Source organism: Pezoporus occidentalis, unplaced genomic scaffold (assembly GCF_034315485.1).
Source record: "Pezoporus occidentalis ecotype Australia unplaced genomic scaffold, CSIRO_AGI_Poc_V1 ctg294, whole genome shotgun sequence".
Taxonomy (NCBI): domain Eukaryota; kingdom Metazoa; phylum Chordata; class Aves; order Psittaciformes; family Psittacidae; genus Pezoporus; species Pezoporus occidentalis.
Genome location: NW_026914874.1, coordinates 572,649 through 593,276, shown reverse-complemented (window position 1 = coordinate 593,276; position 20,628 = coordinate 572,649). Strand labels below are relative to the sequence as shown.

At 56.1% G+C, this 20,628-nt stretch overlaps 1 protein-coding gene across 4 annotated transcripts; it reads left to right on the top strand.

Moving 5' to 3' along the window:
• Nucleotides 1-1,847: 1,847 nt before the first annotated feature.
• Nucleotides 1,848-16,586, top strand: SLC16A1 (solute carrier family 16 member 1). 4 transcript variants are annotated; one of them, XM_062626592.1, is made up of 5 exons: nucleotides 1,848-1,953; nucleotides 9,624-9,881; nucleotides 13,010-13,153; nucleotides 13,669-14,517; nucleotides 15,009-16,586. In XM_062626592.1, the coding sequence occupies exons 2-5, from the start codon at nucleotides 9,665-9,667 to the stop codon at nucleotides 15,281-15,283; spliced, it is 1,485 nt and encodes a 494-aa protein (XP_062482576.1). In that variant the 5' UTR covers nucleotides 1,848-1,953; nucleotides 9,624-9,664; the 3' UTR covers nucleotides 15,284-16,586. The 4 variants fall into 4 exon arrangements, with proteins under 4 accessions (XP_062482576.1, XP_062482577.1, XP_062482578.1 ...); XM_062626593.1 differs by lacking the exon at nucleotides 1,848-1,953 and adding an exon at nucleotides 2,691-2,962; XM_062626594.1 differs by lacking the exon at nucleotides 1,848-1,953 and adding an exon at nucleotides 7,705-7,918.
• Nucleotides 16,587-20,628: the final 4,042 nt, after the last annotated feature.

Below are 20,628 nucleotides of genomic sequence, written 5' to 3'. Positions count from 1 at the left end.
GCTCCTGTGATGTGAGGAGAGGAGTTTGCCTTTGAGGGGAAGGGCTCGAGCCTCTGTGGCTGCTCCAGTTCCATCTGTGCAGTGTGACTGCTTTTGCCTTTCTTCCCCTCTCGGGGCTCTGAGCTGAACAGCACCACAGTGCTTTTGACACTAAAATAAAGTAGAACTTTAAACATAGACTCACAGAATGAATCCCAGACTGGTTTGGGTTGGGAGGGACCTTAAAGCTCCTCCACCTCCAACCCCTGCCACGGGCAGGGACACCTTCCACTAGAGCAGCTTGCTCCAAGCCCCTGTGTCCAACCTGGCCTTGAACACTGCCAGGGATGGGGCAGCCACAGCTTCTCTGGGCACCCTGTGCCAGCGCCTCAGCACCCTCACAGGGAAGAGCTTCTGCCTCAGAGCTCAGCTCAGTCTCCCCTCGGGCAGGTTAAAGCCATTCCCCTTGGCCTGTCTCTACATCCCTTGTCCCAAGCCCCTCTCCAGGTTTCCTGCAACCCCTTCAGGCACTGGAGCTGCTCTCAGGTCTCCCCTTCAGGAGCCTTCTCTTGTCCAGGCTGCCCCAGCCCAGCTCTCTCAGCCTGGCTCCAGAGCAGAGCTGCTCCATCCCTCATGGCCCAGAAGACAATTAGCATCATTAGGCAGTGGGAAATGGCAACTCAAGGAAAACATTTACAGGTAACAGCCCTTTTGTGCAGCATTCATGGGAATGAAGAACACTGGGCAGGAGTGCCACAGGCAGTTTTCCCTCTAGAGGGTGAGGATGAGGACACAAGGATCTACTTGGGACGCAAGGGCCTCTCCCGCACACGCAGGTACCGAGCACAGCGAGCCCAGGCCCGTTTTTTGACACAGAACGGAATGGCGAGCGGCACGAATGGGATGCCGACAACATCCAGCTCGAGGCAACTGCAGGAGAGGCTGCACGGGCCTCGCTCCGCCTGAAACAACCACAGCAACACCAGAAACATCCCCCACAGGCAGCGCACGTCACTGCCTCCGTGGAAAGCCAGCTCAGGCTGGCAACGCGCAGAGGTTCCGCGGTGCTCACGTACAGCACCGCAGCCGGTGGCTTTAACGAGGATGCTTCACTGCGTTTTCCACCGGCAGCGACGCGGGGCCTCGGGCAGGGCACAGGGGGACAGCCCGCTCCTCCCCACGCCTGGCGCACCCGGAGGAGTCACCCACCCGCAAAGGGAAGTCCCTGAGATGCTGCCGCACCGTGCACAGTCCCCAGCCGCATCCATGCGGGGCCTCCCGGCGGGGCGGCCGCAAACCTGGCAGGAGGTTGTAGTGGGGTGGGGGTCGGTGTCTGCTCCCAAGGAACAAGGGATGGGACGAGAGGAAACGGCCTCAAGCTGCCCCAGGGCAGGTTTAGATGGAGCTGAGGAACAATTCCTGCCCCAGAGGGTGCTCAGGCATTGGAACAGGCTGCCCAGGGCAGGGCTGCAGTCACCGTCCCTGCAGCGCTCACACCCCCTCAGTGCCATGGGGCAGCGGTGGCCTTGGCAGTGCTGGTATAGAGGTTGGAGCGGATGAACTGAAAGCGCTTTTCCAGCCTCCTTGATCCTCCGGTTCTCTGACACCGCGCTCCCCGCCGCCAGCCCGGGCCCCGGCCTCCGCCGCCTCTCCCCCCCCGCGGGGCGGTACGTGCCGGGGCGCACGGCTCGGCCGGGCCCTGCCGCAGCTCCCGGGGCCATGCGGCGGCAGGAGCGGGGACAAGGGGGGGGTGTCCTTGTGACGGGGATGGGGAGGCCCGGAACCGGGAGGGGGTCACGGAACACACGCGGGCCCGCCCGGCTCTGGCGGGGCGACGCGCACGTGGCTCACGGCGGGGGGCGGTGCTCGCCCATCGGTGCCGTTCCCCGGTTCCCCGCCCTCCGCGGCGCGGCCCCTTAAGAGCGGCGGGGGGGGGCGGGGGTGGCGGCACTCGGCCGGCGGCGGCACGCGCAGGTAGGGCTGGCGGCGGCTCCACGTGGCGGGCGGCGGGACGGGACATGGCGGGAGCGTGGGGACGGTGCGGGGGACACCGGGAGCTCCGCAGCCCCGGGCTCACCGCTGGGTTCGGTGGGTCAGGGCTGTGCCGGGGGCCGCGGCTCCGGGCCTTTCCCCCCCTCCCACCGCTACCCCGGTGATACGGGGAGCTCGTGCTTTGTTCTTGCTTCGGCACAGCCGCACGGGTGAGGGTCCCGCGGGGACGGTCCCATAGCCTCGGACCCTCGGCCGTGGCCCCGCGCTCTTGTGCCGGTGTCCTCCCTCGGTGGGTCGCGGGAGCTGCCGGTAGCTTCGGGGGTCCCGGGTGGCCTTGGGAATAAAGAGGGGATGCTTTGCCTCCGGGAGGGGGGCGGGGGGGTCCTCACCTCTCCGGCCCGGTGCCCGATAGCGGGGGGTGCGGGGGACAGAAAGGCGTGTGCGGCAGCCGGTAAGAGGCGGGGGGCACCGGAGAGGGCCGCTGCGGTTCCCCGGGAGCCTCGTGGGGGAGGCCGGAAGGGGCTTCCCCTTCCCTCCGGGCGACCCGCGCCCCACGCAAGTGCTCCAGGTCTCCCGGTGGGTCAGTCGCTGCCGTCCTGCCTGCGGCGTTACCGGCCGCCGGGATCGGTGGTGGCGGAGGGGGCGCCCGCGATGAGGCCGGATGCGATGGGACAAGGACTCGCGGTGGTCGCAGCGGGGAAGCGGGAGCGGTACCTGTTGCATCGCTCCTGAAGCTTGCGGCCCCACGCATCGCATCCCTGCCCCGTGCGGGTGCTGGGCATCGCACCGAGGACCGCTCTTGACGGAGCCCGGTGGTCGCCGGCGGGAGTTCGGTAGCCCCAGGATGCCGTGGGCCACCGGTGTGCAGATGCCTCCCGAAAGGGCAAGCAGCGCTGGCGAGTTTGGAAGTTGACCTGAGAAAGAGGATGAGCCTGAAGAGGAGGCTCGGAGGGAAAGTGTGGAGGACCTGGACCTGCAGTGGGTGGGAGAGGTGGGATTTCTGTCCTCCCCTCTGACAACAAGTTGCCGAAAAGCTGCAGAGCCCCTTCTGCCCAGCACCACCCCAAAATAACCAACCCTAAAGCAACCCCTTTGTGCAAGGGTTGCTCATGTTCTCAAGGCTTTCAGTTTCTTCTGAGGAAGAAAGATGGGATTTCTTAGTAGCATGACAAGAAACCTGGAATCTAATGACGCTGTTTTTGTGCTTTTCTGTGAGCCGTAAGCCTTTTTGTGGTGCACAAGCATCCTATTTTGATGCTAAGTGAGGTAATTTAGTGCTGGCTGATTCTCCTGGGTCTCTTTGAGAGTTTTTTGGCTGTGTCTGGAGGGAAAGGAGCAGGGCTGAGAACTGGGCCGATGCGTGGCATAACTGGGGTGTGCTGGGGGCAGAGTGGGGCTCTGCATTTGGGGAGAGAAGCAACTGGGGTTGCTTGGTGAGAAGGGGCTTTCTCAGTGTTGATCACTGGGGAATGGATTTCTTAATGACAGATGAGTGTTTGGCAAACCTCCCTACCCCAAAGTCATAGGGGTGCCTGTGCTGGTCCTGGCCCTTGGGGGAAGGTGTGAAGCATCCTCCTCCCTTTATGGGAGGTGATTCCTGACAAAGGTGCGAATGGCTACATGTGCTATTGGCTTATCTCACACAATTGGCCTGATTTACCTGGCAGCCAAAGTGGAAAGTACCCGGTGACTTGCACGCTACTAATTTAGGTATCCTTTATGAGGAGTTGAAAAGCTGCACGTAGGCTAAGGGAGGTGAGTTGCATCTCATTAAACACCCTAGTGCTAATCTCATTGTTTCACTTTTATGGCTTTTCCTATTTCCTTCTGTGGAATCAGCCTATAGCAGGAACTCGATGGAAGTAAGAGCTTCTCACCAGTGATGCCTGTTTGACTCACTTCTAAATGTGCCCTTAAAGCTGCTGCGGTGGAGTTGTGCTGTAGCTGAAACAAATTCGTGTGGGGCCGTTGGTTAATTCCTGAAACAGTGAGGATCTTCCTGCTGCTGGGTCCTGGGTGAGGCTCCCATGCCTCAAACCTGGTTTGGGGGCTCTGAGGAAGCAGTAATGTGGAGATGGCTGCGTGCAAAGGCAGCTCATGCTCCTGCCTCCAGGGAAGAGGGTGGCACATGCGTTTTGAGTGACTTTGCGGGGTTTTGGAGCCCCCAGCAGCCTTAGCTGGCTGGTGTCTGGTGGAGGAATGCAGATGTTATTGGGTACCACATTTTTCTCATTCTGAGGATTTCCTGGCGGGCACGGGATGTCCCAGGAGTGTTCCTGCTGCTGCTGGGAGGATCAGCTCTGCTCCCTGGCAGAGCATGGCCTGTGCTTGGAGTGGGAATGAGACCCGCATAGGGGTTGCGAGCCTCTGTCCTCACCCGAGACTGGGGTTCAGCACCTGGTGCTGTGGGAAGCCCTTCACTGAGGGATGGGAGCATGAGTATGGGGCTGTATCCACCAGCAGTGCCTTTGCTCCATCCCTGGTACCCCTGAGCTGAAGAGATGGCTCTTTGTGCCCTTTGGGTGAGTCTGTTCGAACCTGCCTGTGAAACTTCCTAGCAAAGCTGTCTCCAGAGCAGAGCTGCTCTGATCATCTCTGGCCTCCTCTGGACTTGCTCCAACAGCTCCACGTCCTTCTTATGTTTGAGGCCCCAGAGCTGGATGCGGGGGGGGGGGGGGGATGTCTCACAAAAGCCCAATAATAATATAATAATGCATAACAAATAAGCCAAGCTTTTGCCTTTGAACTTGTTGATAGCTTGCTTAGGCTTGACTTCACCCTTTCCCAAACCAGTTAGATGCTTGGTCCTTGCTCAGACAGGCTGAGCATCCCTGTTGCTAATAGCTGGGCATGGCAGCCCCGGATGAGAGCTTGTCTGGTATCTGTCTTTCTGTTTGGGAAGGTTTTTCCCCTCAAAGTTCCCAACAAACCCATCTCAATCTTTCCCAAGGTGGCTTGTGGCCTTTTGCAGCTCACAAGCTCTGGCTGGGGCTCTGTGTGCTGGGTGTCCAGGGATGGCCTTTGGCCTCGTTTGGGCTGCTCCGTGCCTCTACAGGCTGGGGCTCGTGCTCTGGATGATGCTGTGCCAGTGCAGCCACTGTGCCCCGTGGCGTCAGCCTGTCTGCGTGCCCGGCTTAGCTCACCTCACCGGGCCGGCACACCGGGGCACGTTGGAGGATGCGCTGGGTGTCCGGGCTGGGAGAGATGCTGCTGGGCTGGACTGCTGCCGGCGGACACCTTGAGCTCGCCGCTGCCCTCGCCGCTGCCCTCGCCGCTGCCCTCGCCGCTGCCCTCGCCGCTGCCCTCGCCGCTGCCCTCGCCGCTGCCCTCGCCGCTGCCCTCGCCGCTGCCCTCGCCGCTGCCCTCGCCGCTGCCCTCGCCGCTGCCCTCGCCGCTGCCCTCGCCGCTGCCCTCGCCGCTGCCCTCGCCGCTGCCCTCGCCGCTGCCCTCGCCTCACCCCGGCCATTGTCTTTGGTGCGGAGCCCTGAGGAGTCACGTAGGCCATGTGCCGCCAGGTTAAAGCCCGGCGGTGGGTGCCGCTGGAGTTACAGCTCCGTGCTTAATGCTGTAAACCCGCTTAAAATGGGTGCAAGTGGTGTTTCGTTAGCGCCTCACAATCTCTGTTTCGTCTCGCTTCTCACCAGATTCGAAGCTGGAAAGCGTTGCTGGCTGTAAGCAGCTTGGGATCGCCAGCACCTCCTTTTCCTCGGCAGTGGCTGCGAGAGCTCGGTTCCGTTACAGGGGCCACAAGGGTTGCTCAGGGGCCGCTGGTTCCTCACAAAGGGGGTTTTCATATCCCTGTCATCTCCCACCAAGTGCTGAGCGCTGGAAGAGCCTCGATTTGGGAAGTTGAGATGGGGAGAGGTAGAGATGTGTCAGGCTCTCATGCGGATAATGTTTTGGGATAGGGCCGGTGGCGCAGGCTCTGGGGAGCATCCCTCCCCTCTGCCAGGGGCTCAAGGTTGAAGCCCCCTCAGGGAATGGGGTCTTTGTGCCTGTCCTGCCTGGTCTGGGTGTCTTGGTTCACGTATGAAGTGGCTGAAGGCTGGTCCAGCTGCCTAAGGCACGAGGGAAGCCCAAATGGTGCCCGAAGGAGGCTTAATGGTGGCTGAGGTGTGTGGTGCCTGGCCATGGCTTGCATGGGCAGCAGATATCCCTCTCCCTCAGACCTGGAGGAGGAGGCTTGCATAAAGGGGTTACCTGGGAAATATTTGATGGCATTTGCAGGGCTTTTATAAATGTGAGCCTCTGTCTGTCTGCTTTGGAGCCCTGCCAGCCTGGGGCTTTTGAAAACACAGCCCTTTGCCACAGGCTGTATAACTAAAAGTCTGAATCTTCCTATTCCAGGCCCCTCTGGAAGAGGGAAGCGGTGCTGCTGCAGAGGGAGATGGAAAGGGTTTTGGTCTTGTGTGGGATCCCTTTTGAGATGACACAGTCCTCATTGCCTCAAAGCCTCCATTCCCGCTCTGGCCAGGGCTGTGCAGAGGAGGGTTGCTGTAGGCTACCCATTCCTGTGGCTTAGTCAGGACACTCACGGGGAGCAGATGTGATACTCGCAGTCATTACTTGCTCTCGTCAGTCTTAATTACTGCAAATGTGGTGATTTTATTTCCTAATAGGGCAAACTGTAGCTGGCTGCCTGGCAGCTGTGAATTTGACTTCCAAACACGTCTTACACGTTGCAGCTCTTCCAAAACAGAGCCTGTAAGTGTCATAACTCTGTTCTGGGTGGTTTTTTGTTTTTTTTTTTTCCCTTTTGTAAAGGGGAGGGAAGTTTTCCAATTGAATTGGCTGCGTTACATCTGCCTTTTCTTGGGTTTTTTTTTCCCCTCTCTGGGTTGAAACTTGTGTGTGAGGGCAAGGAGGAAATCGGTAAGAAGCCTTAATGCGGTCGAAGGAAGAGCTTTCTAAAACTGGCCTTTCTTATTAAAGCTTTTCAATGAGTCAGGGAAAAATGTTGTGGCATGCAGAGCTCCTCATGTAAACCCTCTGGCGTCAGGCTTTGGGAATCTTGCTTCATGGTCTCAAGCCTTGCTTAGCTCATGGTTTTTTCCTTGTGTCTCAGCAATGCAAGAGAGGTCATGTCTAACCCGTGCAAGAGTCTTGTCTTTTGGAGAGAGAGATGCCACCTGAGGACCCGCAGGAGGAGGAATACAGGGAAGGAACAAAGAGATGAACCGAGCCACAGTCATTTTGGTGCAGTTGAGCTCCTCAGGAATGGTGGAAGAATTAAATGAAACCTAGGGGTGTGACTTGGGAGCAAAAGGGAAAAATCCCCAACACCTCATCAGCATCCCCCAGCTTTTGATCTGGAGAGGTTTTATTGCCAGTAGTTTTAGTGCTATCACGATTGTGTTCCTTGCTGGTAGGATTTTGTTGCCAGCATCTGGTAGTTTCAGCTCTTAATGATTTCAGAAATCAGTGTTTTAAAGCTCACTGAAAGCTCAGTGTTACTCAAAGCAAGACATGGCCACAAAGTCCAGGGCACAGCCCATGGGGGAAGTGGTGCTGAGCAGAACTCGGGGTTCACAGCAGCTTTCCAGCAAGAGCCTGGGAGGTGAGTGGGCTGCTCCCCATAGGTTTCTGGTGAGCCTTGGTGGAGCCTGGCACTCTTCTCCCTGGATGCTGGTGCCTGCAGGTAAGTGCTGGCTCCGGGCTCTGCCTGCAGCTGGACCTGGACGGTGTGGATTCGGCTCGCCATGATCCCCGGAAGCCTGAGAGGAAATCTGCTCCTCTGGCTCATGGGCAGAGTTCAGCCGTGGACGTGCCCATGGCAGCGTCTTATAAATGATTCCTTTGTTGGAGTCAGATCTCTGGGGTGATGGTCATGTGTCGCACTGGCCGGGATGCAGGAAAATCGGTGTCTGGGTCAGGCTAAACCAGTCTTAGCAGCTTACGGAAACCAGCCTCGTGTGCTTTGCTTCCTCTTGCCCACGGTGAGTCTGAGGTATGGCTTGAGAGCGTGTCCGGGTGTCGGGTGGCTCTGGAAACCCGGTGCTGTATCAGGTAACTGCTGCCTGTGTGCCCAGTGGCAGGTAGGAACAGGGGCTCCCTGTGGCTCTGGGACACCGGCTTCAGCTGGGATACCTGGATGTGCACCGAGGTGACACGGAGCAAGTGAGAACAAGGCGGGTGCTGGAGTACTGTGTGATGTACCGAGGGCATGAGGGGACGTGCCAGGTAGACGCTGGCATGGCAGCAGTAGTTGACGAGATGGTAATCGCTGTGAACCTGAATGATGTGTGCTATAAATAGGAGGCTGTGCCTCCCTGAGCCAGCCCGCTGCTTTGAAGTTGGTGCTGTGTCTGGTGTGACTTGGGGGTGCTTTGGAGAGAGCTCTCCTGTTCCAAGGTGGCTTTTTGTTCAAGTGGGCACCGGGGCAGCAGGGCAGAGAACTGCAGAGCATCAGGGGGGCTCTGGCAAAGGAGGCTGGTGGTGGTCAATGTGGGCAGTGGGGTTTCTGGCTGTGAAGCCAGGGAGGGTCATGGGACATCAGAAAGCATCTTCCAAAATCTGGGGCTTGGGGGGATGTGATTTCTGGGGACTATAATGATTGCTGGTGCTTTGCATACTGCAAACCAGGCTTGTGAGCAGCTGTTCTGGTTGCATTTCCTCGCTGGGGTGGCTTGTGCTGCTCTCTGCTGCCTGAAGCAGCCCAACTTTTTGAGCAGCCACAGTTCCAGGGCACGATCCAGCCATGCAGCAGCTGCAGGACAGGGAGCGCGTGCAGCAGCACCCTGACCCTGCAGGTCTCTGAACTGCTCCGAATCATCCTCTGCCTGCTCAGCCTCCTTGAGAAGATTCTACATTTCAGCACGCCTGGAAGACATTTCCCCATTTATTTTCTAATCCCTTCTGGTTTTGAGCTTTTAAGGTGAATTGGTTTTGATGCTGGGGTGCTTTTTGGTAGGGGAGGAGAGTTTGGCTGTAGCTGGATCAGGGGGTTCTGGGCTTTGCTGAGGCTGCTCTGGTTGCACCCATTTTCCCTCCCTGGGCAATGTTGGCAGCATATGGGAGCCTTTCCTGATTACTGCTCAGGCTAAGTTTAGCCACTGCCCATGACCTTCATGTTAGCGGGTGCACTTTTGCAGAAGTGGAGGTGTCCCGTCTCTGCATGTGGATTTATTTCCCTGGGCATTTAATAACGTGTGTGTGCTGCTCCTGCTCTGGATGGCCTGGGGCTTCCTGAGGTTTTGCAGTGCTTCAGAGTGGTGCTGGGGTCACGCTCCTGGAGATGCTGCAAGGGCTCTGTTCTGGGCAGCAGAGCCCCAAGTGAGTCTGGCTGTTGCCCTGCTTGACCTGCTGCCACTGGTAGCCCTTCCTGCTTCACTGCCTGCTGGTGGCAAGGACGTGCCCTGCCCTTTTTGGCTTAGGACACGGTATCATGTCTTACATTTGTTGCTTATAAATACCTGCTAGCCAGCGCTCTTAAAGGCCAGCTGCAATCTGAGCATGTGTATTGGGCTGGTCTTATGAGTCTGGTGTGCTGGTGAGCCACCAGTGCTCACCTATCAGATCAGCTCTCCAGGAGGTGGTCCTGAGCACTGGTGTTGTGCCAACCTTGTGAGCAGGGGTCAGGCCTTGCTCTTGGATGCCAGGGTGTGGGATGCAGCCATCTGCTTTCAACTGAGGTAATACTTTGTTCTTTGCAGATCTTTGAACCCCGTCTGAGTCATTGCCAGCTTGGTTCAAGATGCCACCGGCTACCGGAGGCCCTGTGGGATACACCCCTCCTGAAGGAGGATGGGGATGGGCTGTGGTTGTCGGAGCCTTCATCTCCATTGGGTTTTCTTATGCCTTCCCCAAATCCATCACCGTGTTCTTCAAAGAGATTGAGGTCATCTTCAATGCATCCAGCAGCAAAGTCTCATGGATTTCCTCCATCATGCTGGCCGTTATGTATGGAGGAGGTAAGTGGACTCGAGGCAGGAGTACATGTTCTTGTGTGTTGTAGTACAGGATGTGGTTCTCCTGCTGCGTCTGATTTGCACCTTGCTGTAGTGACAACAGCAGAACTTTGCTAGAAGCTGGAATTCTCTCCTTATGTGAGACCAAAACTTCCCTTAGCAAGTTTCTCTTAAGAAGGTTGCTCAAAAAGTTCCATTTAATGCCCAGAATTCAAAAAACCAGGTTAATCTGTCCTCTGCAAAGCTGTAAGTAAAATCTTTCCGGGGAATTACAACTTGTGTAATTCTGCCCTTGTCCTTGTTACAGCGTGCTGCAGACACTGTCTGCTTCCAGTGCCTGCTCAAGGGCCAGGGGAGCTGCTGTGCCATGTGCAGGAGCCCTGCTCGCAGGGTCTCTTTGAGATAAGAGCTTGATTTTTCTATTTATTTATTTGAATTCAGCAAACAGCTGTATCTGGGGATCTGTCCCCAGTCTCTGGTCAGCTCTGATGGCTCAGCTGTGCTCTGGAGTGCACTAAAACCTTCTCTTTCTTGCCCCCCCAGCAGTGCCATAGGCAGCTTGTGCTGTTTGAGGGTGGCAATGTGCACTGGAAATAGAGAAATGAGCAGAATAAAGCAAAACTACTTAAACTGAGGCGGCTTCCCTCCCCCAGCCTTCAGAAACTGCTTCTTGGAGCTTTTTAATCCCCAGGCTGTGCTTTATCCTTGTCTTTATAACCAGTGAGGAGCAGGTGGAGTGCTCCTGAGGGATGATGTGCTGCTGGTCTCTAACCCGCCAGCAAACACAGCTTTTCACCAGGTTGCTCAGCTGAAAGCAATCCGAAATGGGAGCTGACTTGTGTCCACTTCAGAGGCACATTGGAGCTCGTCCCAGTGCCATCCGTGCCTGGCAAGCAGCCTGTGCCCTCCCTGCATTTGTGCATCCAAAGTGGCTGACGTCAGCACCCGGCCAAGCACGAGGCTTTTCCTCTGGGGGAACAGGCTCTGCTTTGTCCTCGCTCAGCTAGTGAAGCGACCAGCACATTTCCCTGCTCCGATGTTATAACAAGCTTGTAAACCGTGTAACTGCCTTAATGAGACTCAGTCTGGGCAGTTCCTCCTCTCCTAATAGCTCGGAGCTGGTTCCCTGGGGCACCCTGGGGTGGCACTGCCTGGAGTTGCCTGGTGGATGGGGTGAGAGCTCCCTCCTTCAGCCCCTTGTCCCTCTTCTTCCATGCTAACACTGCCCTGCTCCCATTGAAATCGTAGAATCACAGAATGATTTTGGTTGGGATGGACCTTAAAGCTCATCCAGTTCCACTAGACCAGGCTGCTCTAAGCCCCATCCAGCCTGGGTGGAATGTTTAATGTTGCCATTAAATCTCAGCAGTTTGCCCATCTTGAACTTGCTTGCCCATCACCTGATGGCAGGGATGCTGAAGGTGTCCCAGACCTGCCCATGTGCATCTCCCAGCTTCTGGAGCATGGGAGCGTTCTGTTCCCTGAGCCAGTCATTCCAGAGCTCCTGCAGCCATTAGTCCAGACCCTTTGCAGGGTCTGAATTGCATTGGAGCAGTCCCTGTGTGCATCCCATTCTCCTCATCTCCCCCCCAGGCACCTTCCTGTGGGAGCTGTGCTCTTGCTTAGAGGCAAGAAATGTAGCTCATGCCCTGGCAAAACCTTGTGAGCTGATGGTATCTTGAAGCCTGGGGTAGCTTCTGTCCTGGGCACGCCTGGGGGTGGTGGAGCAGCATGTCCTGCAGCCCCACACAGTCACCATCAGGGTATGGGGATGCGATTGTCTCCAATGCCCTTTTCCCAGCTCCACGTTAGGATTAGGGAGGACTCTGTTGTGTTACTTAATAGCTTTTTGGGGTTGTTTTTTTTTCTTTTTTTTTTTTAATTCACAGCATGAATAATCAAGGCAGATCTGTAACATTTGGTCCAAAATTTGGCTGGGAATTATTTTTTTTCTTTTAATTAAAAAAGAGGGCTCTGAGGGAATCGCCCCCAGAGCACACATTGCTGCCACCAGAGAACACATTGCTACCCTCAGTGGCTTCCTGTTCCCTGCCCTTGGAACTGCTGCTCTGGCCTGGATTTCCAGGAGGAAAGGCCACTGCTGCCTTTAGACTCTGTTCAGGGGATCACGTTTGCTGAGTTCAAGGTCCAGGTTTTGCAAAGAGCCGAGTGCTCTCTGAGGCTTGGGGTGATGCGGCAGCCCCCCAAACGCTGCTGTTGCCTCACATGAGACGGTGGCCCCTTCCCAACTGCTGGTGCCATCAGGTTGGTGTCATTGTCACAGGCTGCTCTGGCTAGCTTGTAGGCACTGTGCTGGCCGTGGGCTTCTGTAACCTTCCCCAGGCTTTGTTTAAACTGGGCAAGAAGGTCAAGTAGCATCTGAGGACCCATGAATAACATGTTGACAACCTTGCTATCTGTTAATGGCAAAACTAGGTCTGTTAATATTCGATGGGTGTTCATTCAGTTTATTTAAATATGTTTTAGTATCTGTAGAGCAAGCTTTGCAGTATCTAATCACTGTTTGCTTTGGATTAAAGCTCCTGATAATGAAGCACTTAAAAGGTGGGTGTGCAGAGCAATTGGGTTTTTCTGCCTTAGGGGTAGCAGTGAAAACAGAAGCACCCCTTCTCCCTGGGACTCTCTGGGGTGGCTACTCCTCTGTGAGCCCTTGGGGAGCTCTGCCTGTAGCCATCGAAGCTGCTGCCTAACAGCTTTGGTTTTGATCCAGAAGGCTCTCTCTGGAGATGGGCAGTTGTTATGCACTTGCTTTTCTGCTGAGGCTCCAGCCTGTGGTGGGCAAGTGGCCACGGGCAGAGCAGAGCCCCCCAGCTCAGTGCACTGCATAGGGCAGGTGACTTTACCCTATCCCAAACCTCTGTCCCTGAGGGCAGCTGGTGCCCAGGCAGCTCCTGCTTTAGCTCACAGATGGCAGCTTGCTCAGAAAACTCAGCTTTCTGTGCTCTAACCAAATGTCCCTCTTCTCAACAGCTGCCTCTGAACCTCCTGTTCTTTCCCCTTACCCCAATTCCCTCGCTAGGTGAAGCGTGAAACATCACTGTGCGGTGTGCTTGCGTGCATGCCTCGTGCGAAGATAGCTCATCCCTTAGCATCTCTCTTCCACTCCCCAGGTCCCATCAGCAGCATTCTGGTGAACAAGTATGGCAGTCGGCCTGTTGTGATCGTAGGTGGCTTACTTTCTGGGACCGGGTTGATCGCAGCCTCCTTCTGCAACACGGTGGAGGAGCTCTACTTCTGCATTGGGGTTGTAGGAGGTAAGTGATGGCTCTGCCCTAATGGGGCTGCAATGGAGGTAAGCTCTCCTCTGAGGCAGCAAGAGGAGCAGTTTAAACCCAGTAATTTATTAGGGAATATCTGTGATGAATTGGCATAAATCCCAATTCCTGTTATATATTCTAATAAGAGATGGCTCTGGTGATGTAACATGGGGAGACTGTGCTAATGACTGTACGTGGGACTGGTGTTTGGTATAGACAGTAGAGAGCGTGTGTTGTTACTGCCCCAGGTTAGGGTTGTGCCATGCCACTTAATGTTTGTCATGAGCCAGGGTGGTTGTGGCTTCCCAATTCCTGTGTGTGGTTTTGCTGCTGCCCTGGTGTCTCCCCTCCAGTTCAGCAGCAGGAATGACTGCTGCTCATGCAATTGGGGTGTTAATACAGCCAAAATGGAGCTGTGGAACCCCCCAGAACCAAAGCCCTCCTTTCTGCTGGTGTTGCTGGCTTGTGGGGATGATCAGGCTCCAAGCCCCTTATTTCTCCTCTCCTTTCAGGCCTTGGACTTGCATTTAACTTGAACCCAGCCTTAACCATGATTGGCAAGTACTTCTACAAGAAGCGGCCCCTAGCCAATGGGCTGGCGATGGCAGGCAGCCCCGTGTTCCTCTCCACCATGGCACCCTTGAACCAGCTCTTCTTTGGCATCTTTGGCTGGCGTGGCAGTTTCCTCGTCCTCGGAGGTCTCTTGCTGAACTGTTGTGTTGCTGGATCCCTGATGCGGCCCATCGGCCCCAAGCCAGACCAGCTGAAGAAAGAGGTCACTAAGGAGGCGCTGCAGGAAGCTGGGAAGGCTGGTGACACCAGCACAGACCTCATCGGTGGGAAGACCAGGGAACAGAAGAGCTCTCTTCTGCAGACGATCAACAAGTTCTTGGACCTGACCCTGTTCAAGCACAGGGGCTTCCTGCTCTATCTCTCGGGCAATGTGGTGATGTTCTTCGGGCTGTTCGCTCCCTTGGTCTTCCTCAGCAATTATGCAAAGAGCAAAAAGATCAGTAATGAGTCTGCAGCCTTCCTGCTCTCCATCCTGGCCTTCGTAGACATGGTGGCCAGACCTTCCATGGGACTAATGGCCAACACCAAGTGGGTCAGACCCAGAATCCAGTATTTCTTCGCCATCGCCGTGATTTACAACGGGGTGTGCCACCTCTTGGCCCCCATGTCCACCACCTATGCTGGCTTCTGTATTTATGCTGGCTTCTTTGGCTTTGCCTTTGGCTGGCTGAGCTCAGTCCTGTTTGAGACCCTGATGGACCTGGTGGGAGCGCAGCGGTTCTCCAGCGCCGTTGGCTTGGTGACCATTGTGGAGTGCTGCCCTGTGCTTCTGGGACCCCCTCTGCTAGGTAGGGTGTGGTGTGCCTGTCCTGTCTGGCCTTGCTGCATGGTGGTGGGTCTCCTCGAGCCATGGGCAGCCCTCAGCACTGGGGCAGGGATGAGGGGGGTGAGCACTGGCCCTGGACCACCCCAGCATCTGAAGGATAGCTCAGGAGGTGGGGTCTGAGCCCTGGCCACAGGGTAGGGGAGCAGGGGCCTTACCTGTGAGGGTGCTGAGGCGCTGGCACAGGGTGCCCAGAGAAGCTGTGGCTGCCCCATCCCTGGCAGTGTTCAAGGCCAGGTTGGACAAAGGGGCTTGGAGCAAGCTGCTCTAGTGGAAGGTGCCCCTGCCTGTGGCAGGGGTTGGAACTAGATGAGTTTTAAGGTTCCTTCCAAACCATTCTATGAGTAGAGCTCTGAAGCAGAGGGTGATGGGCTTGGGCTGTTCTTGGGAGCATCTCCTCAACCTGGAGCTGTTCTGGGGGGTATCTCACTAAGCTGTCCCCTCTCTGTCCCTCAGGGAAGCTCAACGACATGTATGGTGATTACAAGTACACATACTGGGCCTGTGGGGTCATCCTCATCGTCTCTGGGATCTACCTCTTCATTGGGATGGGCATCAACTACCGGCTGGTGGCAAAGGAGCAGAAGGCGAGCAAGGCGAAGCACGAAGGGAAGGAGGAGGAGACCAACATCGACGAGGCTGGGAAGCAGAAAGAGGCAAACAACGATGTGGCTCCCTTGCCTCAGAAGAGTGGGGAGGATGGCGTCAAAGAGGAGGAGAGCCACATGTGAGGGACAGGTCTCAATCCCGGGGTGTCGGGGAAGTGCTGCTGCCCTGGTGCAGCGGCTGGGGCACTGCTCCGCTGGCGCTGGGCAGCTGTGAGAAGTGTTTAAACCAGGTGTTCATTTTATAACCAGGCTCTGAGTTCTCTTTCCATCTGTGTTCAACAAAGGTTCAACAGGGCTACACTTATGCAGTATCCTTGGTTTGGGGGGAGGGGGGGGGGGTGGCAGGAAGGGGTAGGGGGAGGCTTTTTATAGTTTGGCTTTTTAACAGTAACATGAATGTACTAATACGTGCCTTACAGTCTTCATATCTAGCTGAATCTGGAGGAGCCTTAAGTCTAAAATGTGCTTTAGCTCTGTATTCTGTTTGGGGTGGTGGTGGTGTGGGGGGGGTGGTGGTGTGTTTGGAGTTTTGTTAAAAAGCCATAAAAAAGCAGGATACTGGATTTGTTGAAGCACGATGGGCTTCAGGGCCAGCCCCGGATGAATACTGCTTCACACGCTTCTTACTGCAGGTCCTGCGGAGGGGAGACTGGGCATGGGGCAGGGTGGTCTGATCCCCTGTGCCTGGTGCCTCTTGGTTCTGTAGGTGGTCTTTAGGTATGTTTTGAATACACGTTAGCTACTGTAGTTCTTTAAAATCCCTCTTGTTGTGGCTGTTCTCTCATGGGATATTTGGGTTGGAGAAGGTTGATTGCGGTTCGTATTAAGCAGCTGTGTCTGCTCTGGGGCTGTGGCAGCCCTTGTGACCTGGACCCTGGGCCTAAGCCCTCTGTGGGGAGGGTTGAGGTCCCCCACTGTCCCCCAGCTCTGCACTGGTGGTGCCTTTTCTCAGCCTGATGCTGGGTGATGTGAACATGGTGGTGCCAGCTTTGGTCCTGTTTGCAGGACTGTGCTGCCCTGTCCCTCTGTGGGGTGGGTTTCCACTACAGCATCCCTGTGATCAGTCCCACCCAGATGGGTGTTCTGGTGCCTGATTATGGGCAGAGCGGAGGGGCTGGGTGAGGTGGGTGGAGATGGTACATCCCTGAGACAGGCCTTCTGCTTTTGCTCTTTCATCTCTTTAGAGAAACCTCTTTTACTTGCTTCTGTTCAACTGAGATCTTAAGGCAGTGGATGCCCAACCACTCACATCTAGGACACGTAGTGGGGAGGAAAGAATTTGTATGTATTTATTTTTTATTTTTTAGTGTGGAAGATATCTCATTGTACGTGGAGCAGGTTTATGGCTCTCGAGGTCTAGCAAATGTTGATCAGAAACCATATAAGAGGCTGAGTTTTTTCAAATAAACTTGTTTTTTACAATTTACTCATCAAGTGTTAAACTTCTTTCCTGAGATCACACTTTTGTGCCAAAGGAGATGTGTTTAGGGTTGGCATTGAGAGGAGCTGTGCTCAGACCCAGCCTCTCTGCTGGTACCCAGCTTCCTGGTACCACTGCAAGTGACACAGGCATTGCCATACTGCTGCAGGATGCCAACCCCTTTTCAAAGGGGAGGAAACCCCACATTAAAATTCCTTCCTGCTGCTTGGACTGGGTTAGCTGGGAACATGGCAGTAGTAAATCCTCAGTTGTTTTCTAAGGATGCTCTCCCTGCCCTGTGCTGTTTGGAGCTGGGTGCCACCGCCAGCTCTGGGACCCGCTGTGGCCCTGCTCCTAGGATCCACTGCTGTGCAAGTGCAGGTGAAAGAGAAGGGTGTGGATGTGTGTAGGAGCTGAAAGAAAAACTTTTGCCCTGCATTAGGCCATAAAGTGACTCAGTCTAAAGCTGTGTAATTGCCCTGCTTGTAAGGGCAGAGCTGGGCCCTTGTGGTGCCGTGCTGGGGTTGGTGCTGCTTGCTCTGGACTCTGCCCTGCAGCACCTCTCCTCCCACGGCAGCCTGGCAGGGCATGGGCTGGTTTTGCCCCGTTCCTCTCATGGCTCAGCTCCCAGAAGGAGCAGGGCTATATTTAGTCACAGTATTGCTGCAAGCAAAGGTATCTGTGGCACTGGGAAGTAAGGAGAGTGGTGCCTTGCTGTTTGTTACCTGCTTGAAACCCCGGAGCTTAAAATAAGCCATGGAGTGTGGTGTGACTGGTGAGAGTGAGAGATCTGGCTTTTGTAGGGGAGAAGGGCTGCAGGCTCAAATCAGCCAGCCCTTGGTGCCTTGCTCTGCAAGAGCCTGTGTCCCAGGGCACCCTATGGACAGGAGCCTGGGGCTGAAGAGGGATGGCTGGAACAGCTCTGCTCTGGAGCCAGGCTGAGAGAGCTGGGCTGGGGCAGCCTGCAGAAGAGAAGGCTCCTGAAGGGGAGACCTGAGAGCAGCTCCAGTGCCTGAAGGGGCTGCAGGAAAGCTGGAGAGGGGCTTGGGACAAGGGATGTAGGGACAGGCCAAGGGGAATGGCTTTAACCTGCCAGAGGGGAGACTGAGCTGAGCTCTTAGGCAGAAGCTCTTCCCTGTGAGGGTGCTGAGGCGCTGGCACAGGGTGCCCAGAGAAGCTGTGGCTGCCCCATCCCTGGCAGTGTTCAAGGCCAGGTTGGACACAGGGGCTTGGAGCAAGCTGCTCTAGTGGAAGGTGCCCCTGCCTGTGGCATGTGGAGTTGGAATGGGGTGAGCTTTAAGGTGCTTTCCAACCTCAACCAGTCTGGGATTCTGTGGCTGCTTGCCCAGAGCCGGCTGGGAACTGCTGGGACAATAGCGCTGCAAGGGGCCATAGAAAGCCTGCTGGAATGTGTTTCCCCACTTCCCGAGCCAAGAGGTCCTGGTGGCAGCAGCGCAGGCATCGCTGGGCATCCCCCGCTGCTTGCAGCGCTGTGACTCCAGCCCTGAGTTTTGCGCGGATTTCCTCTCTGTGTCCCGCCTGCCTTCCTCCTGGGGGGAGCCAAATCAAATTCTCCTCATAGCGGCTGGAAATGAGGAAATACTTGGGAGCTAATTCCCGTGCGCTTTGTTTGCCCAAGCATCTGAGCCCGCAGGCCAGAAGTGCTCAGCAGCAGCCCGGGGGGGGGGTTCCCGGAGGAGCAGACGCTCGCTGCCGGCTGGGAACTGCTGCCAGCTCCTGCCCAGAGGCAGGGGTAGCTGGAGGCAGCCAGGTTACGGGCTGCCCTCCTTCCCTGGTGTAGGGGTTGTGGGGCGAGCTCGCTGGGTGACCCAGTGCGGATGCAGTGGCCGGGGTTGAGGAGCTGCTGCTGCCCCCTCTGCCCCGGTGCTGGTGCATCCTCCACCCATCTCCTCTCTGGTACTTCTCCAAGTGCACCCTTTGGGTGCCCTCAGCCCGCTTCCCCTTTCTGGGGCAGGGCAGGAAGCTGCTGTTGTGATGCCCTGAGGTACAATGAGGGTCAAGGCAGGCAGGGAGAAGGCTCCCAGCCTCCTGAAACAAGCTAATCCTCCCCACAATGTGCCCCAATCCCCTTCCCCGTGCGAGGGAGAGCCTGGCCACAGAGCTCCTTCATGTGACAAGCATGAGGAGGGGATCTGAGTCCCTGCCCGGCTCCCCCTTGGCCTGGGGAGTTTATTCCGTTGTCGCAGGAGCTTTGGGCTGTGCTGAGTGTGCAGCTCTGGCCAAGTGGCCGGAGCCGATGCTCTTCCCAGCAGAGGGGGCCGGGAAAGAGAGGGAAGCTGCCGGGAAAGAGAGGGAAGCTGCCGGGAAAGGCTGGTCTGGCTGGGCAGGAGGCAGGGGATGCCTGCGCTGGCTGGGCCAGGGCCAGGGAGAAGCAGTGGGGTGGCTTGTGCCATCCACCTTCTGGCTGCAGGTGAGAATGGGAATGATGCTGCCCACAGCCCCACCTGCACTCCCACAGAGGCTCTGACATGGAATCATAGAATAGTTAGGGTTGGAAAGGACCTTAAGGTCATCCAGTTCCAGCCCCCCTGCCAGGGGCAGGGACACCTCACACTAAACCATGGCACCCAAGGCTCTGTCCAACCTGGCCTTGAACACCGCCAGGGATGGAGCATTCACAGCCTCCCTGGGCAACCCATTCCAGTGCCTCAGCACCCTCACAGTAAAGAATTTCCTCCTTAGATCCAATCTAAACTTCCCCTGTTTAAGTTTTAACCCGTTACCCCTTGTCCTGTCACTACATACCTGTAGGAACCCCTCTTGTTATTCTTTGCATCCCTTGCCAAGTTCAGCTCCAGCCTTGGCCTCCCAGACTCCAGCTCCACAACCGGGCAGTGTCCCTGTACTCTTCCCAGGATACCTGTCTCTGCTTCCCCTGCCTGTGCATTTCCTTGTTGCCCTTTAGTTTGACCAGCGGGTCTCTACTCAGCCATGGAATCACAGAACAGTTTGGTTGGAAGGGACCCTCGAAGGTCATTTAGTCCAGCCCCCCCCTGCAATGAGCAGGGACATCTACAACCAGATCAGGTTGCTCAGAACCACATTGAGTCTGGCCTGGAATGTCTCCTGGGATGATGAATGCACTGTGTATCTGCAGAGTTGCTGACCATGCTGGCCTCTTGCCTTCCTTACTTGATTTTACACCTGGGGATTGTGACCTCTTATGCTCTGTGGAAAGCATCCTTAAAGATCTGCCAGCTGAGTTCTGCTCCCTTGTCCCTGAGGGCAGTTTCCCAGGGGATGCTATTGATGAACTCCTTAAAGAGCTGGAAGCTGCCTTTCCTAAAGTTCAGGGTCCTCTTTGATGAACCGTTTCTGCAGAGATGCTTCCTCCAGCATCACCCAAACCCTCCTGCTCCCAGCTCCCAGGAGGAGCTCATGACCCTGGGGGAATCCCTCCTTCCTCTTCCTCCCATGGGACAGGGCTGGCTCTGCGCTCAACCTGGTCTGCACTCAGCAGGGAAAAGCAATAACCCCTTAACGCATGAGCAGAGCCCCATTATGGGAGACAGAGAATCGATTGCTATGAGATGATCATCAATTATTTTCACTGCCCATTATATCCTGTTAATGAGAGCCCTTTGCGGGTGTCATGGAGCCATTGCCAGGGATCTGAGCGATGCTCCAGTACTGCAGGGTGACTGCAGGGTGCAGTGCATGCCCCTGCTGTGCTCCCTGCAAACACCACCAAGGACAATCGCAGCTGCACTTTGCCAGGGCTTTTTCCCCGGGTGGACCCGAGACCTTTGCTTCATGGAAATGGTGGTGTCCTCGTGTTCCTCAGGTGGAGCCTTGGAGAACAGCCTCTAGGATGGGGAAACGTGGTGCTGCCTGTGCAGGGGATGGGATGTCGCGGCCAGATGCCCACAGGGTGCTTGGGGTGGCACCAGGCCAATGAGGTAAAGGAGGTGTTGGTGTGAAAGCCTTGCTGGAGGCTCTCGGTGGGCAGGCTGGTCCTGGCATGCCATGACTCTGCACAGGTCTCATGATGGGCACAGACGTGTCCTGAACATGCCGGGCTGGCTGC

Coding starts and splice junctions, on each gene's coding strand:
- SLC16A1 (XM_062626592.1), top strand. CDS start 9,665: ATGCCACCGGCTACCGGAGGCCCTGTGGGATACACCCCTCCTGAAGGA. Junction 13,154..13,668: donor CTGCATTGGGGTTGTAGGAG/GTAAGTGATGGC, acceptor CTCTCCTTTCAG/GCCTTGGACTTGCATTTAAC. Junction 14,518..15,008: donor TCTGGGACCCCCTCTGCTAG/GTAGGGTGTGGT, acceptor TCTGTCCCTCAG/GGAAGCTCAACGACATGTAT.